Source organism: Triturus cristatus, chromosome 10, assembly GCF_964204655.1.
Source record: "Triturus cristatus chromosome 10, aTriCri1.1, whole genome shotgun sequence".
In the NCBI taxonomy this organism is placed as follows: domain Eukaryota; kingdom Metazoa; phylum Chordata; class Amphibia; order Caudata; family Salamandridae; genus Triturus; species Triturus cristatus.
Genome location: NC_140593.1, coordinates 307,688,179 through 307,714,307, shown reverse-complemented (window position 1 = coordinate 307,714,307; position 26,129 = coordinate 307,688,179). Strand labels below are relative to the sequence as shown.

The 26,129-nt window shown below is 43.6% G+C and overlaps 1 protein-coding gene across 6 annotated transcripts in view; it reads left to right on the top strand.

Annotated features, from left to right (window-relative positions):
• CROT (carnitine O-octanoyltransferase) overlaps window positions 1-26,129 on the top strand; it is a 662,560-nt gene that overhangs the window by 466,672 nt on the left and 169,759 nt on the right. For 3 of the 6 annotated variants that reach the window (XM_085631292.1, XM_085631294.1, XM_085631295.1), the window contains 4 exons: window positions 7,822-7,930; window positions 10,801-10,872; window positions 19,951-20,044; window positions 20,276-20,401. In XM_085631292.1, coding sequence (XP_085487418.1) covers window positions 7,822-7,930; window positions 10,801-10,872; window positions 19,951-20,044; window positions 20,276-20,401 — 401 coding nt within the window. The remainder of the gene's footprint in view (window positions 1-7,821; window positions 7,931-10,800; window positions 10,873-19,950; window positions 20,045-20,275; window positions 20,402-26,129) is intronic. The other 3 variants (XM_085631293.1, XM_085631296.1, XM_085631297.1) reach the window with 1 other exon arrangement.

Sequence of the window (26,129 nt, the reverse complement as noted above, 5' to 3'; positions counted from 1 at the left end):
GGGAAGTCTGCTTCCGAGTATTCGGCTAGTTGAGGAGAGTGTCGGCAATTGAACTAATTTTTACAGATGGGTAATTGAGGTTTCAGTCTAGGTGGATTGGGTTGGAAACAACTTTAAACATCACTTTAGGTGAGCTAGTGTCTTTATCAATTTGTTAGTTTGGCTACGTGTTTTTAGTAGTTTCTTCAAAAAAAAATTCAACACATTAGGTGCTTATTAACTCTTTCATTTCTATTAGTTCTAGTGTTCATTTCAGTTACCTTTGTTTGCAATCAAGCTCAATTGTTGGGTACTCTTCAGTACGAAGCAAGCCGCCAATCTCTGCGGAAGAACTAGCAGGGTGAGTGCCTTGCACTCCATTTTGGATTCCCACAAGGTGGAAGAAGTCGTTCTCAGCATGACCCCCTGCATCTTCATTTCTCTTTTAAGAAATGCTGACATTTTGAATCCTGGGCTGTGTCTTCTATTTCAGAGATTCATCCCTCGGCTTCTATGACTCTGTCAACAACATTGTGGAGGTCCTCTCCAAACCAGTGCCAAAACCACCACAACCTCACCTATTCTTCCTTCTAAGAGAAGTGCAAATAGTGCTTATTTCGTTTAGAATCATGTCCATGGTGGAGGGGGCCTTTGAGGTTCTGGCAGGCCGGTTCTCCTGACCAACAGCTGCCATGATCATGGCAAATGTGTCCAGTCAGCCATGGTTGAACACATTTTCTTCTTTTTTCAGCGCCATGTTGGCTCTATTAGGGACTTGGAGAGCCCAGAGTATATGCAGGTCACTGGGTGAGCATTGATGTACTCCCCAATCTGATGCTGTTGGCGTGACAACTTCTAATGACACTAAGTGTTTCAATAGCAGATTTGGTGGGTGCACATTACCCACTATGGTATGAAACTCTTTGTGAGCATTGCTTACACTGTGTGCTTCTCCATTGACTTTGCCTGTAAAAAGTGTCTGTACCCCTGTCGTAGTGTAGAACTGGGCAGCTGGATCTCTGAACCCACTCACAATGCTGTCTAGAGCAATGCATCCTGGTTCTATGTCTTCCCAAAAATGTACATACCAAGTGCCCTGCAGGTTTCTGGTCCACACCCTCAATTTGTGAATCAGGCTGTTCTTCCAGTAACTCAGCCTGAAAATATGTTGCAAACATGCTGTCAGCCCTGAGTCAAGGTCCCTGTGGGTCCTTGCACAGGAACATATGCGGTACCCTTCACCACATCTCCCATTGCTATCACATTGTGGGGTTGGATTTCCAACCCTGCACAGGAAGACCATAAGCCCTCGGTCTTACTGCTCAGGCGTCTCACCATCCATTGTAGAGGTATGGAGGACAGTTCAGCTACCAACTACAGCACCATCTAATTCAACACCTTGGGGGGAGTGGCTTTCAAAATAAATCATGAATGCCACCCTGTCCCTCAGTCACAGCACCTCACACCTTGCCAGAATCACCTAGTTTGGTTGTTGATTCCGCGCGTGACCCACATTACTACTTCTCTCGTGGCCTTCAGCCATCCATGAGGTCAGAACGTTGGGACAACTGCTATCTCCAATTCTGAATGTCATAGCCTGTCCTGAGGTCAGGCAGTCTGTGCTCGCCACTCGTGTTCCTCTAAGGTGTGCATGTGACCAACCACACTGCCTCTCTTCTCTTGCCGCGCACAAACCTGGTGAGTGCACGGACACAGATCCTTTTAATTTTAACAATAGCCAGCTCTTAGCATTAATAGGCTGATGCCTGCAGTTCTGGCTCTATATGAGGCTTAGCTTCATACAGCCCTTTCCCACCTTCTCTGAAGGATGCTGTGTTCTCGCTGGTACCTCCTCATCCCCAGGTACGATCACTGAGGGCGGAACTGTGCTAGGGATCCCATCTTCTGTCACGGGGTCACGTGTCTCCTCACAAAGCTGAAAATGAAACCATTTAAAAATCAAATATAAAGTTTAGTTGTACAGGGAAAGTCCCTCGGTTGTCTTCCCCATCAATAAAAGAGCAACTTTGCAAAGGACTGCGAGTTTACATGTTTTACTTGGTAACATTTGTATTCTCATAGGCCTTTGCAAGCTCCTTATTTTTGGGGGTTGAGCGTGTGAGAATTTCCCCTGCACAGCGTTTGCCCTTAGGACCCGGATGGTTCATACCTACCCGTGGCAGCCCACTTGTACTAACTGTTCACAGACCAATTAGGAGGCTAAGGCAATAGCTGCAGTCATCCATGTGTGTCCAGCAAGTCTCAGTATCAGATTGTTAAGATAGCTCGGGTGCTTAATTCACTTTCTGGAGTTTGTGTAATCTCTGTCACAGGTTTAACTTTAATGCTTAATTTATATATTATAAAGCACTTCGTGTAATGTGGAAGTCACATATTTGTTGTCTATATAAGATAGCTCAGTGGGTTAATGCATTGCTTGAGAAATCCTTATGTAAACCGCAGGTCACAAATGACCATGCAGGAAAATTAGCTGAGTTCAGTATAAGTCCACTGCAATCACCTGCTTGTATTCGGCCAGCAGGGCTCCTCCATTTGGGCTGCGGGGCGTCGCTCCACTGTTTGATCTCAGTGCGAGAAGCAGAAACATAAAATGGTATTTTAAATACCATTTTATGTTTCTGCTTCTCGCACTGCGAGAAAGCAGAAGGGTATGCCAGGTTGGGGAGGGCGGGAGGGTATGCCTGGTTGGGTCGGGAGGGTCGGGGAGGAGTGGCTTGCACCACTCTGAGTACCCTGAGAGGGCCGACCAAACCAGTCATGCGCACTCCTAAATGCCCTTCCTACAGGTGCCCAGCTGGGCGCCGTCCACACCAATCACAACGCTGCCATAGCAGCATTCTTATTGGCTTAGGGGAGGGAGGCTGCTTCCTGTTGGGAAAACAACGCGGGACTGGCCACTGCCAGGAGCTGAGGCTGCGTGGGACTCAGGACCCGCCCGGCAAGGTAAGTTTTTTTTTTCTCGAAATGTTAATGACCTCCCCCCACCCCCCCTCCCCAAGACCCTTACCTGCGAGTCATGCCACCGTCCACACAGCACTTGCAGTCTCCCCTTTCTCAGGGCGGGAGTCGCACTGGTTCCAGGCAGGACAATTTCCATGTCTTACACGCCTGTGCTTTCGGCCGTCTGCTCTTCAATGTGAAGGTGACTATTCTCTCTGTCTTCTTTGCACCGCTTGCTGGTGTCCAGACAGGGTCGAAAGTAGGTTACAGAGGGACCCTATGTCATCAGCTGCATTTTGGATTCAGGTAAGTAAACAGGTTTGGCAAGCGACTTCAAGAAATGTTTGTTTTTCTGAAGACATTGCGGTTCATTTTATTTCCCAATCGCTAAGTTCGATTCTTTGTGTTCCATTGGAAAGCAGGGATTTTTGTGGCTGTGCTTGTGTTTCGTCTCGGAATGTTATTGGGCTTGATGTCAAAATGCAGGGAAAGTGTTGATTGAGGGTCGAATTTGAAAACCTTTTAAAGTATAACATTTGGAGCCTGTGCCAATTTGCGTTCATTTTTATTCTGCGTTATGGTTGCTTTGAAGACTGGGCCCATGGATTGTAGGTAGAGATTCTTTTATGACATGTTGAAAGTTTGTGCTCCAGAGTATTACAGGGACGATTTGGGGGTTACGTTGTAGTTGATTGCTCGGCAAATTGAAAAGATTTTTTTCTGTTTATTTTTCTTTCCCTTGCTGTAATGTGCCTCTGCTTTTGAAGTCTGGAGGCAGCGCTCAACTGCATGGTTGTTTCAGTGCCCCAGCAACAGAGGAGGGCCAGTTCCACTGGTTCACTGGTTGTCATTCACACCCAACATTATTGAGTCATTTGTTGATTTTGGCGGCTGTTCTTGATGTATGGAGTCTCCCTCCCAGTTGCATCTGCATTAGGCCTGGGCAGTAAATTCCGTTCTGTTCGCGGAATTTGCGGAATTTGGGTAATTTCGCGTTCCGCGGAGAACGCGAAATTGGGCAAAAATCTGCGTTCCGCGACTTCGCGAAATTTTTTGCTTGTTCGCGTTCTCAATATGCATGTTCGCAAGATATTTCACCCCGAGCACGCAAACAGCGATCGCGAACAGGAAAAAAGTATCGCGAACAAGCAATTCCGCGTGTTCGCGGAATTTCTGCGTGTTCGCGGAGATTTTTTACCGTTTCGCGGAGATTTGCGGAACGCGATTGCGTAAATTCCGCCCACCCCTAATCTGCATACAGCGATTGTTGCAGCAATCGAATGGGTCCACATGCAGGGGCATCTTAAGGATACTGGGGCCCTGGGTCAAACGTATTTTAGGGGCCCCTGTTCGATCAGCTTCGAATTTGTGATAGATTTTCAGCTATTTCATGCCCTGTTTGACCAGGTCACTGACCGTGCACAGGCACACTCCTCCACATTCTAAATGCGTACATTTTTATTTTCATATTGTTACACAGCAGCAGCTCACTAATATCACTGCAAATAATCTCTGTGACACCATCCCATATCTCCTATGCGAGGACTTGTTTTTATTTAAAATAAACTCTTTTTATGGCTGTTGCATGAAACATGAACACAATATTAATCTGCAAAAATGTCCCAAATAGACTGTCCTACATCACCCATATTTGAAATAATTTAAAAGAAAACAGTATTTAAAACAATCTGTTTAAGAATTATTCAAGGTCATCAGGGCAAGCCTCTGCAGAATAGGCTGGGGCCCTGGGCCAGAGCCCACTTCGCCCATGCCTTAAAACGTCTCTGTCCACATGGAGAGAGCTACACTCTTTGTTAATAGTGTGGTTCTGGGGCTGTACAGGATGGACTGGTTGACAGTGTTTGGATGAGGCTGGTCTGCCTGGAGTGGGGGCAGACGAGGCTGCTCAGTGTTTGGCAAGAAGAGTTGGATTGGTTGGGTGTCGGCTCTGAGAACTGCAATCACTGTGGGGTTGTCACACTTTCTATGGCATTTGTGGGTGCCTTTGAAATGTTGAAACGCCTACATTTGGCCTTGGCTCGCTCATTTATTGGAGACTTGAAGGAGAAGGAGGGGAGGCTGGGGGAGACCGGAGGTTTGGAAGAGGAGGAGGGAGACAGACTGAGGGAGAGCAGAGGCTTGAGGTGGAGAGGGGGAGAGACTGAGAGGGAGCGGAGCCTTGGAGGTGGAAGAGAGAGAGGCTGAGACTTGAAGATGATGGAGAGAGAGAGAGACTGGAGGGAGAGTGGAGGTGGGGGAGAGAGCGGCTGATGGAGAGCACAGTCTGAGGTGGATGAGAGGATGTCGGGTTTGTCAGTGGCGCAAGAGAGAAGAACAAACCACTAACCTTGCTCAGCAGCCAGCGGGGACGACAGCAAGCAGAAAGGCTTCCCTATTCTCCAGGGCACAACCCCCCACAGTGTGTGAGACACATCTATGGGAACTAGCACTCCGGGGAACAGGGAAGGGACAATGAACGTGGTAGCACTGAGGGTCTTGTTCTCTGGGGGACGCGGAGAGGTCTAGGCGCCTTCTATCGACGTGATAAACTTGGAGAATCGGGAGTCTCTTTCTTGGTCCTGTTCTCACCCTCTCCAGGTGAAAAAGTCTGATGCAATAGTATGTGCTGGGCCTTAAATCCGCCTGGCTGTTACCTTCACAGCAAGCGGGTACTAATGTCTGTGTCCCCTCCTGAACGTCACAATGCGTATAGCGCTTTGACCACCACTGTAAAAGGAATACTAGGAAGAGTAGATAGGTGCTACAAGTCGTAGCAGCTCTCAGCGTGTAGCCGTTTACGTCACAGCACACGAGGAAAAGGTTAGGAGGGAGACGCTGCAATGTTACCTGCACACGGCGGGGTCTCTTCTCTTCGACTCTGAGGCGGGTAGGAAAGCGTCCGCCCTCAGAGCACCCTACTCAATCCGAGGCGGGAAGGAAAGCGTCCGCCCTCGGATCTCCAACACGCAGTCTCGGTTCCTCCGGGTCCGGAATGGCGCTCGACGGCGTCCGGCTGAAATTGACGCTGGGACAGAAACTCCAAGCGGGAAGGCAAGCGTCCGCGAGTTTCTAGCTCGACAGGGAAACAGGTGGGGTAGTGCGAGGAGGACAGGAAGCGTCCCCTCGCCGTCGGATACGGGAAGGATTGTCAAGCACCCTCCCATTACAGAGGCGGTGCTTAAGTAGGGAGGGCCGCCCACGGGAGCCGGGTTGTTGTATGTCCGGTCTTGTTGCCTCCTGGGAGTTGCAGTCCCTTCGGCTCCCTGACCACCTATACCATCGCCCACATCTGCATGTGGACTTGCGGGGGTGCGCGAGGCCAGGCCCATGCCTGACGCAGCCTATCACCGTCACAGAGGAGCTGTGGAGGAGTGGAAACTCAGAAGGTGCTTTGTTGACCTTCTTGCTTTCTCACGTTTGCTTGCTCTTTTTTTTTTTTTTTAGAGGTTTCTCAGGGTCACTCCCTCGCCACAGGGCACTATTTCCAAGCTTTTATGCCACTCCACTTTCAAATGTCACCAGCCGCCACTGCAACTGTTGTCATTCTAAGGCATTAAGCACTTCATTAGTGCCAAAAAAAGTCCATTATGTAAGCTGGCACAATGGTTCATTGAGTTGAATTCTCACTGATACATGCGGTGGTCGGCTAGTCACAGTTTGAATCTTGGCTGGGCGGATCCAACTGTCCATCGTTCCAAGGTAAATAAATTAGGAATCATAACATTTGGAGTTAGTAAAATCAGTTATTTACAGCATTTAAGTGGCAAATGTGCAGTATGAGGAAAATGCCATTATTTAATGCTATGTAAATGTGTATTATTAATATAGGTACACCATGGATAGACATACCTGACATTTCTACCGAAATACAGACCTGAATATCTTACCCAAGTACGGAGTTTGAGATAATCAAACATTGGTTTCAGTTCTGTGCATCTCTTATCTAATGAAGGATCTGTAGAGGAAGTCTGAAGTCCCAGCTGTGCTGCGTTTGCCATGTTTGATCTCCTGGGCCAGCTGTCCGCCCAGGAACAACTCTAATAACCGGAATTATCAGTTGTCCATTCTTATCCATATGGTGCTTAGGAGGGAAATAAGTCGCATACACCCCCGAAAGGCGACTGCATGCATTGCACGTCACACACCCGCTGAATATGGATTGTGTTTCTGTTACCTGCAGCTGGCTTCTCTCTTTCTGGCAGGTGTTGATAATTCTTTAGGCTAGGCCTCTTCAACATCCTGCCTCTGACACCTATCCACTTATCTCTGCTGAGGGCACCCATAACAATTTAACATTTCCTTGCTGCTGTGGATTCAACATACAATTGAGAAAAGTGTGCATGTAGACACACTGTTGCCGCACACAGAAACCACAGCTGCCCTCTACCAGACAACTCTTTCTGCTGCAGTGTTCTGTTCTCTCCGCCCATCTCTGCTGCAGGTTACCTCAATGAGGAGAGGGAGGAGGTGACCCTCATGCACAGGGAAATGGCAGCAATCCTCTAACAATAGTTTGGTTCAGGACTGCTTCAGATGCCCATTGGTGCCCCTGGGATAGCTTGAACCCTGAAGCAGCAGGGTCATGAAGATCACTCTGGGATTTCTGGCTGGAGCCCTAGAGAGAGACATGTCCATTATCTTGCATTGTCAGGCCACATCCACAATTTTCTCCACCTTTGAGGTTTATACCCTACAAACAGTTTTATACATTGTTTTAACTGATTTAATGCATTTGCATTTATTTTGGTTTTATTTTGTGTATTCTAATAGCGTATGCTGTGCTGAATTAGACTCAAATATTGAACTGTAAAAACTGCAAGAAATGCTGTAAATTGCAAGATGGTACTTTGGCTTGATGACTTTCCCACAATCTCTTTGCAGAGCGAGAAGGAAGCAGCCCATCACATGTGGTGGTCATGTGCAGGGGCCGACAGTTCACCTTTGATGCCCTGCATGAAGGATCCATGCTCACCCCGCCAGAACTGCGCAGGTTATTCAAGAAGTTCTTTGTCATGAATGTTCTGGCTGTACATGTTCGTGAATATTCATTGCTGTGGCATGGCCCTCTTAAAAGCACATTGGGACATGGGGCTGCATAGAAATGATCAGAAGCCTACCACGGTGGTGGGGGCTTCCAAACTGTTTGTCTTATTACAACATGACTATATTTAGTAAAGGTAGTTTCATCAGCTGCGTTAGAGCTGCACCCTCATATATTATTCATGTATACACATTTTATATGAAATATATAAATCACTGTTATGATTGAAAGCGCAAATTCTGCATTATGATATGTGTAATGATTCAGCATGTTGTGGCCTGCCCCTATGGATTTCTTAAAATGCAACTTTTCAGGAATTAATGCATAGTAAATGTATTTAAGGATATTTATACTAGATTTCACTGTAAAAACTTGATGTTGCACTTCATTTTCAGTGACTACTTTGGAAGAGTCCTGGGGAGGTTCAAATAACGCATTCAAAACTTTTAAATGTGTCTTTTCATCCATTTTACTTCAACCTTTTTCTTGGGAAACAGCCCCACTTTTTTGTTTTTGGTGAAACTGCAGTACTTGCTGTTTTATTTCTTCTTCCTTGGATTTGAACTTAATTTAACTGACGCTAACACAATTGGTGTAATCAATGTAATCCGTTATTGAACGCAGGATTTAATGCACATTTTTACATTACTTATCTCAGTAAAGATTTATTTCAATAATGTGGCCGGGAATTGTATAATACCTATGTAACAGTTAGAATTAGCTTCTAAAGTGTAGTTTTGACTCCTAAATACACATGCACTTCTCATCCTTTCTTTACCTCATCCCACTGCTGACTTTATACAATTCTGAAGTCTCATATGACCTTTTAGGCTCCTGCAGGTGTTTCTGTTTGCATAATAATTGATGGAATCACTGTCTAGGCAGCAAATCAATGACCATGCTAACATGAATCCGTCTCGCCCATTTGCTGTTTAAATCCCAATACCATAGATTTGCTCATATCCACATGGACATAAGCCAAGGGCTCTGCTAACACTCTCCCAAGAATCCATACTCCAAACCGTGGCGTATCGTTGCCACGCTGAATACATTATAACTAACGAGCTTTAAATGGTACGAGGAGGACAAAAATTTGAGTTTTGGAAGATGCAAAAAGCAACATGCAGTCTTTCAAACATGATATCTTTGTTAAACTAATTTTTATTCAAGTGGCTCTCTTTCAAGATCATATTGGTACCTTTTATTTGGGAGGAAAAGTGCTGCTAGAACATATATTTCTAGTGTTTGAAAATAAAATAATTAAATTTAGCAGTTCATAAAGTGAAATATATGTTTAGTAAAACAAAATTTACACTGAGTTGAAAAGGAAGCAACTAGAGAGATGGATTAACTGTTTACCTTTCGATCAGTAGCTTGTAGTTAATACAGTTTATGCTGTTTTTAGTTTTAGAATTCTGATTAACTTAAGAAAATGAAAAACCGCATAACTTTTATACTTTTGCTTCAGAAGCAACCCAAGTGACTCAAACTATGGAAATCTGAGTGTCAGTAAATAGACTAAAACTACAGATATGTATCACATTTACAAACAAAATTGTTTGTTTTTGCAATAAAAGAAGTGCAAGGCAAAGTGTAAACTTTGAGCTTTCCCGATCATGATAATCCTAGCTTATAGTAATGAAAAATAGTGTGTCAGCTCATAATAAACTTCTCTGTTTTACAGAGCACGCTTACATATAAACCAGCCTGATCACAACTAATGTGTGATTTCGTTTTCTACAAACCGATGTTACCAACATTATTTCACAGATAGTCCTTATATACTTTGAATATTGGGACAGAACATATTCCGCTGACAGAGATTAAGAAATGTGGGCCATACATCGGGATCTCACATCTTTATTTGGCCCAATGGAGCATTGCAATCCGTAAAAACCCCTTTCTTCCTTTTGTACAGTTAGAACCTCCTTTATCCTGAGGAAGTACCTGTGAATGTATGGTCTGACTGGGGGGTCAAAACGCACAGTGTAGACCGGTACACACAGGAACTTAGACCCTTTGAAGCAACTAAATAGGAGACCGGAGATATTCAATTTGCGTTCAAAGATATTTTAACCTATTATGGCCTCCCTCTTCCTTCTTTTGGTGGGGGTTGGGGTGGGCAGAGGGGGTTGGTGCACCTAACGCATGCTGATGGACAATCCAGAGACTGTGTGTGTCTGTCTCTCAATATGGTGTCAGGAATAAAATAAAACACTGATATCTATATATTGATTAAGCACATGAGATGTATGCCAGGGCTTTTATGGTGAAGGGAGTATATCAAGGAGTGATACTAAATTATGATACAGTTAAATATTTTTACTCCGCAGCTGTTTCTCGATTTGAGTTCAGAGGAGGATAAGAGCTCAGTGCGACAGTGTTAATATTGGTTAAGATTGCAAAAGGAACGCACAGGAAACAGATTTTGGATGCACTTACAAGCCAGAATATGGCCTGTTGGGAAACCTTTTCTGCATACATTTAGTTTTCTGTCCCTTCTCTCACGTCCTTACAGGACCTTACCCATACTGATTCCCTTGGAAGAGCAGTCACCAAATCTGCAATAGTTTTCTTTCCAAACGAGCATTAGTGATTTCCCTTATGTAGCACCTTTTGTTCTTAGACACTCATACGGAGTCCATTACCTACTGAAGAAGTGTTTGGATAAAGATTCCAGATGATTCTATGACAAGCAAGTGCAGGTGCTCGGTAATGTCCTCCGGAGGGGAGTGGTTTGAGGAACATGGCGGCAGGCTAACGCCGGCCGCGAGAGGCTCCGTTTCTTCGTCTGAAGCCTTCCCGTTTTTTTTTTCCAGTTTGCCGTGTCCCGTTTCCCGTGACCTGTGTCCCGTTTCCCTTGCATGGAGTTCTTTGCCTAGGACGGAATGGTGAGGATGTGATGCTCTTTTTACCACCTACCTGTGTGCTGCGCTCATAGGGGTTTGCCTTCTTTCTCTTTCTTCCTGGATGTTCGTGTTGCTGTTGAGAGCGGAGCAGACTTCGGCGAGCACTTGGACCCAGGGGGGGAGAAACAGCGGATGACAGGCTACGACTCGCTATACCTTGTGTCACCGGCGCGGAGTGAGGAGAGGTGCGGAGAGACCTGGGGAGGCTTTCGGTGTAGGAGTGTTTGCAGAGATTTCGCCGGGGAGTGGAGGAGAGTAGCGGCAGCGTTTCTAAGGATCAGTCCCACTTGCACCCGTGGGGCGGTGTGCTGCGGCCGTTCCGGTGTTGGTCAGCGCTCATGGTTGGTAAGGCGGCGGAAGGGAGGGGGTTTTTGGCCTCGGACCTTCAGCATAGCTGTCACAGCCACAGGTGAGATCTCTCAGGTTACTCCAGATACTCTCTCTGTCGCCCCCCCCCCCATGTTGTCATCAGAACCTGTTTAGTGTTCATTCTGTTCAGTACATTTTTTCACGAGCTATCTTCCAAAGTATAGGGATGGACTCTCCTGTTATAGAGCCTACCCCCGGTACTGAGGTTACAGATCTTGAGATTTCGAACAGGAGTGAGGGGGTCCTAATAGCCTCGGCTAGCAATTCCCCGGCGGAAAAAGTGACGGAGAAAGACAGTGGAGGTCAAAGGAAGGGACCCGCCCTAGCTATTAGAAATAGGTACTTACTGCGTTCACTACCTGAGCAAGAACTGTCTGCACAAGAACCCACTGTGCCGCCTAAGACACCTAGGCATAGGAAAAAAGATAGGAGGGAGAGAAACAAGCTGGGGGAAGATAGAAAAGGTGGGCGTATTATTGTAAAAACTACTCCATCACTGAAATCATACTTTAAGATAATGGAGAAGGAGACTATCCGCAGTTCTACACCCTCCAGCAGCTCTATAAAATGCTCAGTACCACCCAAACCATCTGGTCAGGCTCACATCTCTATACCATCTCCGCAGAATTCTTTGATTCCTCACGCTGAGAAAATTTGCCTAGCTAACAAATTTTCCCCTTTACTATGTGAACCAGACACAGAAGTCGACATGGGTCTGGGTAATACACCAGTGAGCTCAGACACAGGAGACACAGGAGGACACCCTGATGGGGTATTGCAATCTGACATTCGCAACGACCATGCATGTCATAGCGGTAGTGAGACCGCAGAGGAATCCCCAAGTGGAGAACACCCCGGGGCGGGTAACCAGTTGAAGAATCTTCTTTTCTCCCTCCGTGAAGACCTATTTGCGAAATTGCTTCCCAGGTTTGAAATCTCCGAAGGGAATCAGAAGGTAATTTCAGAGAAATGTACGGCCCTAGAGTCAAAACTAGACGATATTTGTGCCAGAACAGAGGTACTTGAAAATAAAGTTGACACTTTAGCAAAAAGTTCTCAAAATCACTCGGATACCATCTCTGTTCTGCAGACGCAGAATCGGGCTCTTCAAGGCGATATTGAAAGATTAGAGATCCACGCCAGAAGGAACAATTTGAAATTTTTGAAGATCCCTGAAGGAATAGAGAATGGTGATGTAAAGTCTTTGATTTGTAAACTATTGAGAGAGGGGGTCCTAAAAGATAGACCAGACATCGATCTGGAAAAGGAGATCCAGCGAGCCCACAGAGATCCATTTAGACAACACCCAGACAGGAAGGCTCCAAGGAAGATCCTGGTTAATTTTCTCTCTTTCTCAATTAAGGAGTTGATCTTGGGGCGAGCTTTGAAAGACACATCATTGCATATCAACTCCGTCAAATATTTAATACGTTCTGACGTGGGCAGCGCTACAGCCCAAAGACAGTGGGAATTGGGCTCTCGAATGTCTGAGTTAAGAAGCCTGGGAGCGCAGGTGATGATGAAGTTCCCCGCTGCCCTAAGAGTGGTATGGAGAAATAAGACGCACAACCTTTCCTCCGTTCAGGAGGTTGATACCTTTATATCTCGCATGAAGGAGGTTTAATAGAGACTACCACATTAATAGCAATAATAGCGACATATCACAAAAAAAAAAAAAAACATCCATTCATGACTTATGCACAATATCTGGGGGAAAAAAAAAAAGAAGTAAATAAAAAAAAAAAAACATACAACATATACAAGGTGTGTGTGTAGATATAAGGGATTATATAATAGTATCAAGGTTATTGGGTCACTGGCTAAGTAAAATATGTGTAATTGAGAGTGGTGGGCTCTGTACGAAAAACGGGGGCCTCTCAAACAGGCGATTATCATCGCCATGGTAGTTGTGGGGGGGTTCCTCATGGTGGGTGGTGGGTGGTGGAGGGGGGGGATAGGGTGGGTGGAAAAAATAAATAAAACATTTCCTCATAGAGCCAGCAGCATGAGTTGTAGTAAATTATTTAATACTCCTTGTGTATAGAAGTCAGATCTGGATATCGTCTGGTGCATAAGAAAATTTACTCTTTGGAATAATGAATTCTCTAAATAAAACTAAAATAATCAGTTGGAATGTGAATGGATTGAGAGATGGGAGGAAACTTAACAGAGTCTGCGAATTTCTGAAAAAATCAGGAGCCCATATATGCCTTCTACAAGAAACCCACCTGGAGTTTCAAGAATGCAAGATTGCCTTTGAGAAACAAAGCTGGGTTCAGGATCTCCTGTGCTCTCGTCAAAGTGGAAGTACAAGAGGGGTAGCGATATTAATTCGAGGAAATTGTAAAATTAGAATAGAGAACCATGACACGGACACGTCAGGCAGATGGCGTCTGCTCAGTTAAAATGAGATAGTTTTTCCCTAACATGTGCAGTCTATTATGGCCCCAATCAGGACTGTCCGGAACATCTGGCCAATTTGAAATCATCTCTCTTCAATTTAAATGCCCCTATTATTTTGGGGGGTGACTTCAACTTGGTTTTTGATAAAAACTTGGATAGGACCTCTAGAGCCACTGCCGCTTCTCTTCCCAAAACAAAATTAGAACTTAAGAACGTAATGAAAGACTTCAATTTACTGGATATTTGGAGGACTAGGAATGTTACGGGTAGAGACTTTTCTTTTTATAGTCATAGATACAGGCATCATTCCCGGATTGATTTTTTTCTGATAGATCAGATGCTTCTTTCCCAAGTAGTCTCCTCCTCTTATATTCCCGCTCTACTCTCGGATCACTCTTCAGTGGAATTAACAGTTAATTTCGTAAAAGAAGTACAAATGAGAAGGTGGACTCTTGATAGATCACTGCTACAAACGGACGAAGTAAAATAACAACTATCCACACAGCTGGAAGAATATTTTAGATTCAACTGTGGTTCAGCAAGTGCCCAGATTGTATGGGAGGCCTTTAAGCCCTTTATGAGGGCGATAATAACCACACTCACGATTAAGAGAAATAGGGACAAAAGGAAAGCAGAAGCGGACTCCCTTATAAAAATTAAGTTGAAAGAACAACAATTTCAATTAGCCTCCCTAATGCAATATCCTAGTCTGGATGTACTACTGAATGAGTTAAACTCCTTAAAAGCAGAATATCAGGCTCTCCTCGATAAAGCCATTAAGGAAAGATGGAATGCGAGCAGACTAAGTAATTTCTCTTATGGGGAGAAGTGTGGTCGTTTCCTGGCCTGGAAGGCCAGAACAGATCGAGCCAAGAACCAGATTGGGAGTTTGATCCTACAAGACTCAGGGACTTTGACCTACAACAACCATGAGATATCAAAAGAAGTTCATAATTATATGTCAAAGATGTATGCAGAACAAGGAGACTTCTCTTCAGAGAAGGCTGAAAAGTGGCTTAACCAACTAGTCTTACCACATCTTACAGAAGCAGATAGGGTCTTTTTGAGTTCACCAATCAAGGAGGGTGAAGTTTACAATCAATTAAAGAGCATGGCAAAAGGCAAAGCAGCGGGTCCGGACGGCCTCCCAGTTGAGGCATATCAAATAAACCCAGAATTAGTTGTACCAATCCTTACAACCTTATTTAATAAAATACACCGCTCCGGCGAGGCTGTGCCACAAACATGGTCCGAGGCAACAGTGACTTTGATACTAAAACCTAATAAGGACCCTCTGATGGTTGAATCCTATCGGCCAATCTCACTGCTGAATACGGACTATAACATTTTTGCAGGCGTATTGGCAACGAGATTGGCCAAGGTTATTAAATCAGTGGTCCACAGTGATCAAAGAGGCTTTATGCCGGGTAGGCAGCTAAACGAACTTACATTTCAGGCCATCGCTGCCATAGATGTAGCGACTAATGAAAAGTCTCCCCTAACTATTGTGGCCATTGATGCCGCGAAGGCTTTCGACCAAGTTAGTTGGCCTTATCTCTGGGAAACATTAGCAGCATTCGGTATCCCATTGAACTTTATAGCCTCGATTCGATCCTTATATTCTAGTCCCAAAGCAAAAATTTTAGTAAATGGTTTTCTCACTGAGTGGGTACACATATTCCGTGGCACTAGACAGGGATGTCCCCTTTCCCCTCTTTTGTTTAATTTGTATATCGAGCCTTTAGTTGTTAAGTTGAGATCTGACTCGACTTTCAAACCTTTTAATATCGCGAGTTTGGAGTTGAAGTTTGCTCTCTATGCGGACGATCTCTTAATGTTCACATCAAACCCAGAAGAGGCCGTCCCTAGACTTTTTGCATGGGCAGAAGACTTTGGGGCAATCTCTGGTTATAAAATAAACAGAGATAAAACCGAGCTTATGCAGTGGAATTCGGTAGAGGAACATTTGGCTGTTAAATCTAAGATGAGATATCTGGTAATATATCTAGTTCAAGATATAAATCAGACAACTAAAATAAATTTCGATAGTTTATAAGGAAATTTGTCATCTCCTTCAACGTTGGTCTGGGCTTCCGCTTAACATATTTGGCAGAGTGAACCTTGTGAAAATGACTATCTTGCCTAAAATTACCTTTTTATTTAACTCTATTCCGTTATCTTTTGATCCAAAAGACATAGCTAAATTGCAGGGAAAAATAGGTTCATTTATTTGGAACTCTAAACTGCCGAGAATATCTTGGAAAAAATTGACGAGAAAATTAAAAGTTGGGGGCCTTGCCCTTCCAGATTTACTTATCTACTGTCATTCGTTCCAATTTAAAAACTTCAGACGATTGGCAGATAAGGCAGACACTACTGTTTTAGGCTCCCTATTTCAGGCTTTGTTACACAATCTACCCCAGGGTCAGGAATACTTTCTGTTCAAATTCAGTGATCCCAGGTTTTAAAAAAAAGTCAGATTGAAGATTCTGTTAGCTGCCCTAAAGAACTGGGTTTTTTTCAGGAAAAAGTTGGGAATCCCCTATTATGCTCCCCAGGCCCCGATATGGGACTCACCAGGGACCCCAGAGTGTTTGAAAGATCAGCTAGCTCGCCCTTTGAGGTTGGCCGGTATTACACATTGGGGAGATCTTCTAAAGGATACACACCTCATTGATTGGGATTCTCTCTATACCCTGACGGAGGGTTCTCTCACCAGGTTCAAATATTATCAACTATCAGGTTGGTGGGCTACTCTCGCGCCGGTGTCTTGTACATCTAATTCAAGCTTTGACCTGGTAAGCAAGAAAGGGACCTGGAAAAGAGAGTTGGCATTTTGGTATTGGGCCATGATGGGAGCAGAAGAAATTCCGGAGATTGAACTCTTAAAAATATGGGGCGAACAGGTTGATTTGGATTATAATAATCTTAAGGAGCTGTGGGAGGATTCCTTTGCTATGCTACACAATGTGGTTAAGCCAGCTGCACTTAAAAGGAATCATCTGTTCACCCTGTATAGAGTATATATCTCACCCAAGAAACTTGTAAGATTCACCAATCTGGAACATCGGTGCCCTCGTTGTAGATTGCTCGCCGCTGATGACATACATATGTTTGTGGATTGTCCTTCTTTGGCGCAATATTGGGCTAGATTAGGTGAATTCACTGCAGCAGTATTAAATGTACAACTTACCATAAATCCAAAGACAATTTTGTTTGGGTTAGTTAACGATTATCAAATATGTGCCACTGATTCTAAACTTATTTTTTATATTATGTTGTTAGCGAGGCGAGAAATATGTAGGGCGTGGAAAAACGAGAAGGCACCTATCTTCTCAGATTGCTTGAAACATATTATGTTCACCTGTGAGTCAGATATTGCCTGCGATCCCTCTAGTGAAGCAAAGGTATGGGCACCCTTAATGGCCTGGCGGAATAGATGATGGAAGTATTCCGATGATTTCACCTGGGCACTGTTGGGGCTCAATCTCTAACATCATCAATGGGCCTCTCAGTGAGTAAACGTTGGAGTGGACAGAGCAAACAGTAAAATGCCAGAGAGGTTAGACCCCTCCCCCCCCCCCCGGGTCCTAAAATCGGAATCGTACTTTTTCTAGTGGGGGTTGAGGGGAGGGTGCTTCCTCATTTGGACTGCCCTTCCCCGTCTGGTGGTATATGAGGAATAAAAAAAAAAACAAGTGCAGGTGCTCCTTTGCAGAAGAATATGGCGGTGTACTACCCAGGAACCCACCTCTTTAAACAGGGGGCATGTAGTAGGGAATGTTACTAGAAAGACTGAAGCAGAACGCTTGACCTAGCTCAAGAGGAAGTATGTGGTTGTCGCCCTACATACAGACATTCCCATTGAATATCTTCAAACCAAAACAATACTCTTAATATTAATATTCACATTGTTGCCATCATATTTACTGACAGATGTACAGAATACATTTTAGTAATCTTTAACAACGTGTTCAAGGTTCTGATTAGTGCTATCTGTTGAATGAGCAGAAAGTCACAGCAAGAAAATGTTAGTGGAAATATCATTGTTAGAGGTGGAAATTAAAAACATCACCACTATCCAGGACTCAAAAGCGCTTCAGGAATAAATAGAGAGACAGATACAGGAGTTTACAATTAACATAAAATCCCAAAACATAAAGAAATTTAGAAAAGGTTTACTGAAAATCTCCTCATAAAAACGCATACTCTTATCCGAAAACAAGTTTTAATGATATATTAGAAAACACATAAGCCTTCAAACAGTACCAGGGAAGATCCCATAAGCAGTTTATCCTCTTTTCAGAAATCTCATCAGTGGATTCAAGCACAGAGAATAACCTCAGCAGACGGGCGTACCAGCGAACAGCCAAGGAGCAAGTCATATTTTTAGAATAAGGGTTGAAAAGTGGAAAAAGGTGATCAAGAGCTCAGTGAGGCTAAAGGGAGATCAAAGCATGTAATGTTGGTGACACAAACACAAAATTCCAGTGTACACACCCGCCCCCAATAGCTGAAGTGCCTCACTGTTTTGGAAACTGGTGGTGAGAAGTTCTGGAAGTTTATTAAAGATTTGCTATACCTCACCTCCAATCACAACTGCTTTTCCTTGCGGAGCTACCAGCTTGCTCCATGTCATCAGGACATTGTTTCCATTGTGTGCCTTTCTGTTACTAATCATAGTTATTAGGTATGTTAGTCCATTTGGCTCCATAGAAATAACTTTTGAACTCTAACTTCAAGGAACAATAGGTTACGAAACGAAAGCAAAGGATGGAAACATGGTGCCCTACTGACAAGAAGAGAGGTGGAAACTCCGATCTCCTCTCCTGTTTCCCTCCCATTCCTTGCAAGGTTTATTGATTGCTTTAACCCTAATTCGTTAATTTCTTTTTAGATTATTTCTTCCCTCCTTCTGCTTACCCTCTTCCTCACCTCCCTTGATGTTCTTCATCCCCTTGTTTGTGTCTCTCTCTCTCTCTCTCTCTCTCTCTCTCTCTCTCTCTCTCTCTCTCTCTCTCTCTCTCTCTCTCTCTCTCTCTCTCTCTCTCTCTCTCTCTCTCTCTCTCAACTTACTGCCTTAATATCTTATTACAACCTCTTTTTCCTTCTTTCCACATCTTATACACTTCTTGTTCTTCCTTAAACCTTTTCCCAATTTCTCGGTCTACGCTCATACAACCGTCTTTATCCATCTTTCCTTCGTTTCCCCATCCCGTTTTGGAAGCATTGAACATGGTGAATGGTCTTGGGTACTGGAAAGGTCAGTTTGATGGGTCAGTCTCATTAATTCATACCTTGCTAATTAGTGTGATTGGTCATATCGCCCTGCTGCAGGTATGTCTAATCAGAAGGTATTGTATGGAGCTGTTTAATACTTTTCGAATTGATAGAATATCCATGGTTGAATTTTCTTTCTTTTTTTAAACTTTATTTATCATGTTTTATCAAACATCACATAAAACAATAGCTTCATCTTATATCAAACTTGCATGGTACAGTAGGAAAGCACAAAAACAGTTACACATTAGAGAGGTTTTACATGTAGCGGCACTTAATGCACAGTCACAGCCGTATGAGTCTTTAAGTTGACACGCTCATACACTGCCGCATATAGTTCCTCCAAGACCTATGGAGAGCTTCTCAAAGAGAGTATTACATCCCGTGTCTCATATATTTTCCACATTCCGACAAGTTGTATTGCTCATGGATCAGAGCTTACATGCAACAAATTACAATACTACACTTCAGGGGCATCCCCATGTGTCTCCTCCGAGGGGGAATCCTTAATATGCTCGTCATGTGCCTGAAGATATACAGTCAATGGTTCCCAAATATCCCTGGGTCAGGAAGTGATCAGCAACAATATCCATGGTTGAATTGTTATAATATTATTTCCTATCAGTAAATTCAAGCAACAGTATGCACTGTGTAAGTCTTTTCCAGATCTTAAACTATATTTAGACAATTTACTCCATATGCTGCTAAAACATGCTTTGTCGCAAAATCTATCCAGTGAAGCTTTTAGTTGTGCTAAAAAAAACAGATTTTACAAGATAAAGAACAGCCTGGTTTCAATCAGGATGACTAGCTAGCTGAGGAGGGCTCTGTCAACCCTGCTACATCCTTGTCAGAGTTCCCACCACACTCGTAATGAGTTTGTAAATCTAAACAGATATAGCTGTTCTTTTTCATATCCTCCCAATAAATGTCCTTACTGGCTTCACTTGTCTTTTTGCAACATAAATGTAATGGTATTGTCTCTGAACGTGTGTAATCTTTTGTTAGGCAACTTGGTTATATCCATAAGAAGTGCCACAGTGAGCCTCTTGGGCCGGGAGTGGGAGCCCTGACAACAGAAGAGCGAACCCGCTGGGCTGAGGTTAGAATTCTATTAAGACATGTCTTTATGGTAATATGCTTCTCACAAACCACATCTCTCCACTGCTCTTTATGTCTTTTTGGAGAAATTTATAATGGGATGAAAGCATTGCTTCCAAACATGTCCTACCGTTCAAATGATTTAAAAAAATGAGTTGCTCTATCTTGTTTGGTTTCATTCTTTTTTGTCAGATGCTGCAGTGTGTTATTAGATTCTTTCAATCTCTTTTAGATCCGGGAATATTTAATCAGCTTGGATCCAAAGAATCTGACCATCTTAGAAAGCATCCAGAAAAGTCTGTTTGCGGTCTCTTTGGATGACTCCAGTCCTCATGGAACAGGTGAAGACTATAGTAAGGTGAGAGAAAATGGAGGATTTCTTTTGAATATTTATTTGTATGTCTGGTTCGCAGCACAGCTCTCTGAGGTCACATAACATAAAAAAGAGGTAGGTTTATGCGAAGTATAGAGAGGGTTTTGGCAGGTTGAGGCATTGTTGATAGACTCTGTCAGATCAGAGCAATAATCAATCAATCAGGGAATTGTAAGCGCGCTACTCACCCGTAAGGGTCTCAAGGCGCTATGGGAGGGGGGGGGGGGGGGGGGGGGTCCGTCCGCCCGCCCGCAGATCTGTTTAGCCGAAGAGCCAGGTCTTGAGGGTGTTCCTGAAGGTGCTCAGGGAGGGGGCGCGTCTGATGTCTGCCGGTAGCTCGAATAATCGGCTCAAATTGGTATAAAACTGTTAAAGAATACTGTAAAAAGAGGTTTCAATTGTGAATACTCTGACAGATGCAGTTGTGAGGGGGTTTTACATTCTGAACTTTGTGAATAATTCACTAGAAAGGCGGGTTTTTCATTTTGAACTCCTATAGATACAGTAAACCTGTTAAACACATAGGAAAGGGCTTTTCCTTCTGACACCTATTAATAGTTTGGGGGGAGGGCGGTAAAGAGGTGTGGTTTTAGTTTTGTACATTCAGAATTTTGTTTACCATTTTTTTTTTATTGATTTTTTTTATTTATTTAGTAAGCACATTACAACATTCAGAGTTACTCATCAACACCCGATAGTGACCCCACATGTTGTATCCTATCCCCTTGGACCCGGAGAGACATAACTTAACTGTGGCCCCAATTCCCTCCCTCCCAAGATAGTCTATGCTGCGACACCAAATAAGACATTGGAGGCTTACCCTCTTATAGCTGGTCTTAAATAGGAGGTAGTTGTTTACTATTTAGTTGTTTGTGAATTTAAGTATGTGTTCTTTTAAAAAAAAGAAAAATGGAACACTTGTTGGACATTGATTTATTAAGTGTTAGTGTTTGCTTTGCTTTCTAACCCACACAAAATTTCTATGAAAAATCCTTGGACTACTCTGCCTACCTAGCCTAGAGGTTAAGAGCAGCTGCTAGAGACTGCTGAGGACCTATTCTTGTGAGTTCAGAGGCAGAGTCCTGCCAGTACTCTGGTGTACCTGATGCTTGGTGTTGCCAAAATATAGTGTTGCTTGGTTGTTCAGAGAGTGTGTTCTTCAGTCTTCTGTCAAAACGTTAGTGAGTGGGGGCTGTCTCCCAGAAGTCACTTGTCAAGTGTTCTCAAAACTAAATAAATGGACCACCTTGGTACTGTAACCCTCCCCTCACCATCCAATATTTGGGGTTCTGCTTAGGGGTGAATGTTTCATCGTTGTTTCAAGAGTAAAGCTTGTCCATTACATGTCTGCACAAGTGTCTTCAGTCATGGCCTCATCAGAAACGCAAGGGAAACTGTAGAAGCCATTTTGGTAGAAATGCAAAACACCCTAAATACCAACCGCACTCTCAAACCTCTTCCATACTAGCACTTACACTCAGCTATATGTTTTCTTACACTCCTCACAAACTAGAAGTTTCACTGTACTGTCAGCCTTCTCCCACCTTTCGGAATAGTATTCTCACACTACCAGAAGGACTCTCACACTCTTCACACACTAGTTCTCCAACCAAACTTGAAACTGTTAAATGAAAATAATTTAAAGTAGGCCTGGCTGGTCTCCCTACTCTCAGACAGTTTCAGACCACAAAAGAGAGACAGATTAGAAAAGTCAACAGGTCTAGCTTGCATTTTCAATTGCAAGATGGACCTATTGGCTTTACAGATGCTCTTTTGAAAAATGTGTCCCGTCTATTGATCCGGCATGTCTGTTTTCTTTATCTCAGGAGTATACTGGGGCCAATATTTATTTTGCCATGTTTGGATTTGCATTGCACAAACCTCCACATTAAAAAGCCTCCAGTGGCTTTGAGTAATCCGTGACGTTGGCAGATTATAGCATCCTATATTTAGTGTAGTTGTTGCATTATTGTCTAATGATCATAGAGCGGTATTTCTGCAACACAGATCCCTTCACCGAGGCTGGAGATCTTGGTTTAAGATGCAGTGGTTTTTGAGCAAAGTTTTTAGGATCTTTGATGAGGAGCAAAGCTCTCGGGGTGCAATGACCAATTAGAGTTCGTCAATTAAAGAGATTGGTTCAAGCCAGCAAGATATTTGTGCGAGAAACAGAATACCTTGATACGAATGTTGATATGGCCCTGAAAAAGTCCAAAGATTTCAGTACTGCAGTAGCATATTCCCAAGGCTTCATTGTATTCAGTGTTAAGACGTGTAGTTGATGTGGGGACAAGGGAAAGTTTTTTGATTTTATAGATTTTAGGCTGGTAAATAATGCACTCCCAGCTTCGAAAGGTATTCAAGTGCTTATCATTAGTGGCAGATGGACCTATACAATACAGTAAAAACAACAATCTTTTGCAGTTTGAGTATAAAGGATGAGACCTAGCTAACGAAGCCTAAGATATGAACTCGCAGGCGAGATAAAGGGAGAAGACCTATATGAAAACATGTGAACGATGTAATCAGTACAAAATCTCATAACGGAGTGTGCCAATTCCACCAAGGATGTACATGGTGCACGCTCCATTCCACTACCCTCTTTATGCCCCTAATATAACAAGCATTTGCAATGCAATAGGTCTCGCATTATAAAAGTGTGAGCAGCTGGCATTGCTAATAATAATGCAACACTAGCTATTGGCTTTGTAAATGATAAATAAATGCCATTATGTGTTTGTTTTATAAAATAGCTTAAAAAAGGCATTGTCATGAACAATGCCAATAGCTTAAACTTTTGCAAATGCGAGACCTATTGCATTGCAAATGCTTGTTGTTACTGGTGGCTGGCAATATCTGCCCCCTGTAACAAAATCGACAGAAACCGGCCCTGGCAAACATATCGACCGCACCCCCCTACCTCCCATCGTGGGCTGGCCGAGCAGCTTACCAGGGCCGGTTTTGGTTCCCAGCCCTGCATGCTGGTGCTGTTAATAAATACAAAATGTTGCTATTGTGCACATTACCTTGATTTTAAACCCAAAAATACATCTTTCACACAGTAGTATATAGATGTGCATTAAAACCAGCTGAAGATACAGAAATTGTTTCTTATGTGCTCTGTCCCTTTTTATTTCACACTTTTTGTCAAACCAGCATTGTGAAAGCCAACAAATCTATGTATAGTATACTGATATGTATTTTTTCCAGGCCTGTTTTTGCATGCTTTAGTCACAAAAATGCAAAGAGAAAATCACAGGTATGGACCTGCTGCTAACAACTTACATGAGATCCCTGCTTCATGTGCTAATTTTAAATTAGTCTGTGCATTATGAAAATGAGAACTGTCACAAAGGGGCTTGATAAAAAATTTATTCTCAGATGTCCCACGGTTGGAAAGTTTATGTGAGTAAAACCAGGACTTGGATGGAGGTTTATAGACCATGCACTCGATATTGCATAGTTACAGCCCAGGATGCATTTAACACCCTAAATATTAAAAATATACCTTACACACATAAATAAGTAACGGTCTAAGTTGCTGTACGTCAGGAAGTTGGTGGGTCACTTTAAATTTTTGGGGAGTTTTATATAGCGTGAGCTGGACCCGAAGGTATCGGAGCTCTAGTTCTATTACAGCAAGACACATCCATGTATTTTGTATTCACTGGCAGAATAAGTGGTTTGCCTAGAAGTGTTGAGGCGGCGCGAGACTGGACTTAGTTCCCCAACTTCAAAGTTGGCACCTCTGGCCGTTATGACACATCATCTCACCTCTTATTTTAAACCCTGACAATGCAGTGATTTCGGTAAATATAGAGAGATGGTTTAGTAAGAGTAGTAACTACATGCATATTTAGTATCACTGGTATATTTTTGGGAAACACCTTTTATGTGCCTGATTTTATATCATGTTGACGGATGATTCTTCACGCATACCAGGAAGAATTAACACGTGTTTAAGGACCTGGAATGAAATTTAAGATTTTGTTTTTCCCACAGGAAATAATCACCGTTTTACAACGTGGAGGCAACCTAGGTCTCAAATAGGTCTGAACTCCTCGTTTCTTACCTGATAGCAAAGCCGTTATTTTAGTTCTGCTAGCTGTTCAGTTTGAGCAGATTCTTGCTGCCATGAAGAGGCTGGAATGCGCTTTGCGAGCTTAAGCTTTTTTTCCGCCTGAATAGTGAATGCAGTGGAGTATGGGAGCGGTGAAGGAGATTTAAGGTACAGCCAGTAGAAGTCAGCAGCTGCGCTAAATTAAAGCAGCATTGTTACCACTGTGCTGCTCAAAACATGGAAGGGCGGTGTCCTAGTTTACCGCGTTTGATGTTTTAGACAGCACAGTGCTAACAATGCCTGGTTATTTTAACCAAACTGTGTTAAAATTTACAAGCATTGTTAGCACCGTGCTGCTCAAACCATTGGGTACGGTATCGGAAAAGAGGGTGCCAAAGGATTGAGGTGGACCACTGCTGCAGAGGCCGTGTGCGCTCCGAGGGAGGCGAGGCACTTCAACAAGCTGCGACAAAATAAGCAAGCATTGTTTGCAACGTGCTGTCCAAAACATGAAGCACGGTGTCATAGAAGCGCGTGCCGTGCTGATATATGAAGTGAGGTGAAGCAAGACAAGTCAGCATCAAAGATAGGGAGAGTTATTATCCTCTGCCAGACTGCCTCGAACCCATGGCTGTTTTAGAGGTAGTGGCAGCCGCATTTAAGGAGTATGATTACGACGGACTCGGCGCGCACCATCTGTGCAGGGCGAGTCCTTGGACAAGGCACTGGTCATTTGCCTGGGGCGCAATATGATGACTGAGGTCCCACTGAAGGCCGGGACGGCGAGACACAGACATCCTTGTGGCGCTAGTAGGCTAAGCAGAGTGAGAGCAGGTTTGATAGCTCAACACCGACAAGTTCACAGCAGAGCAACAACAAGCTGTCGCAATTGTGAGGGAAGTGGGATAAGGGAGGGGGTGGCAAATGGTGAGCACCTTCCGGCCACTTTGATGTTCTCATCAAAGCGGCCGCGAAATGAGCTTTTGTAAACGGGGGATTTGAAAGTGCAAACTAGTGCTTTCAGGCTGCCAAATGGTGCGCGCGCCCGGCGCACATGCACTGTATTTGGAGGCCTGAAAAGCACTAGTTTGCACTTCCAGATCCCCCTTTTACAAAAGCTCTCGCGAGAGCAGCGCTAAAGCGCTGGCTCAGGCGAGACCTAACAAGCATTGGCAATGCAATCGGTCTCGCCTTTGGGACCTTATATGTATTTAGCTATGCAGCACATTAGCCTGGGTGCTGAAACATCTACTGTTTAACATGCAGGGAAAGTAAGCACCAAACCGCGTGACACACCAGGTATGGGAACACATGGAGAGAAATATTGCCTTTCAGCGAGAAATGGTATAGTCCAAAGCTCTGTTTTTAATATAAAATCAGGGCCTTCGGGGGTCATATCACAGAAAATACAAGATTTGAAAAAATATTATTCTCGATGGGTGCATAGAAGACAATTTCTATGGACCGGAATCTAGAGAATGCTAAAGTGATTCTGGTATATTACTGCCCTCTGCTGGTCGTTTTCTTTCAAGAAAGTTAAATAGAGGCAGTTGCCAGAAAATTTTAAAATAGAAAGTCCCTCAGCAGAAAGCAATTCTGGTATTTTACTGACCTCTCTACTGGTCGTTTTCTATCAAGACAGTTAAATAGAGG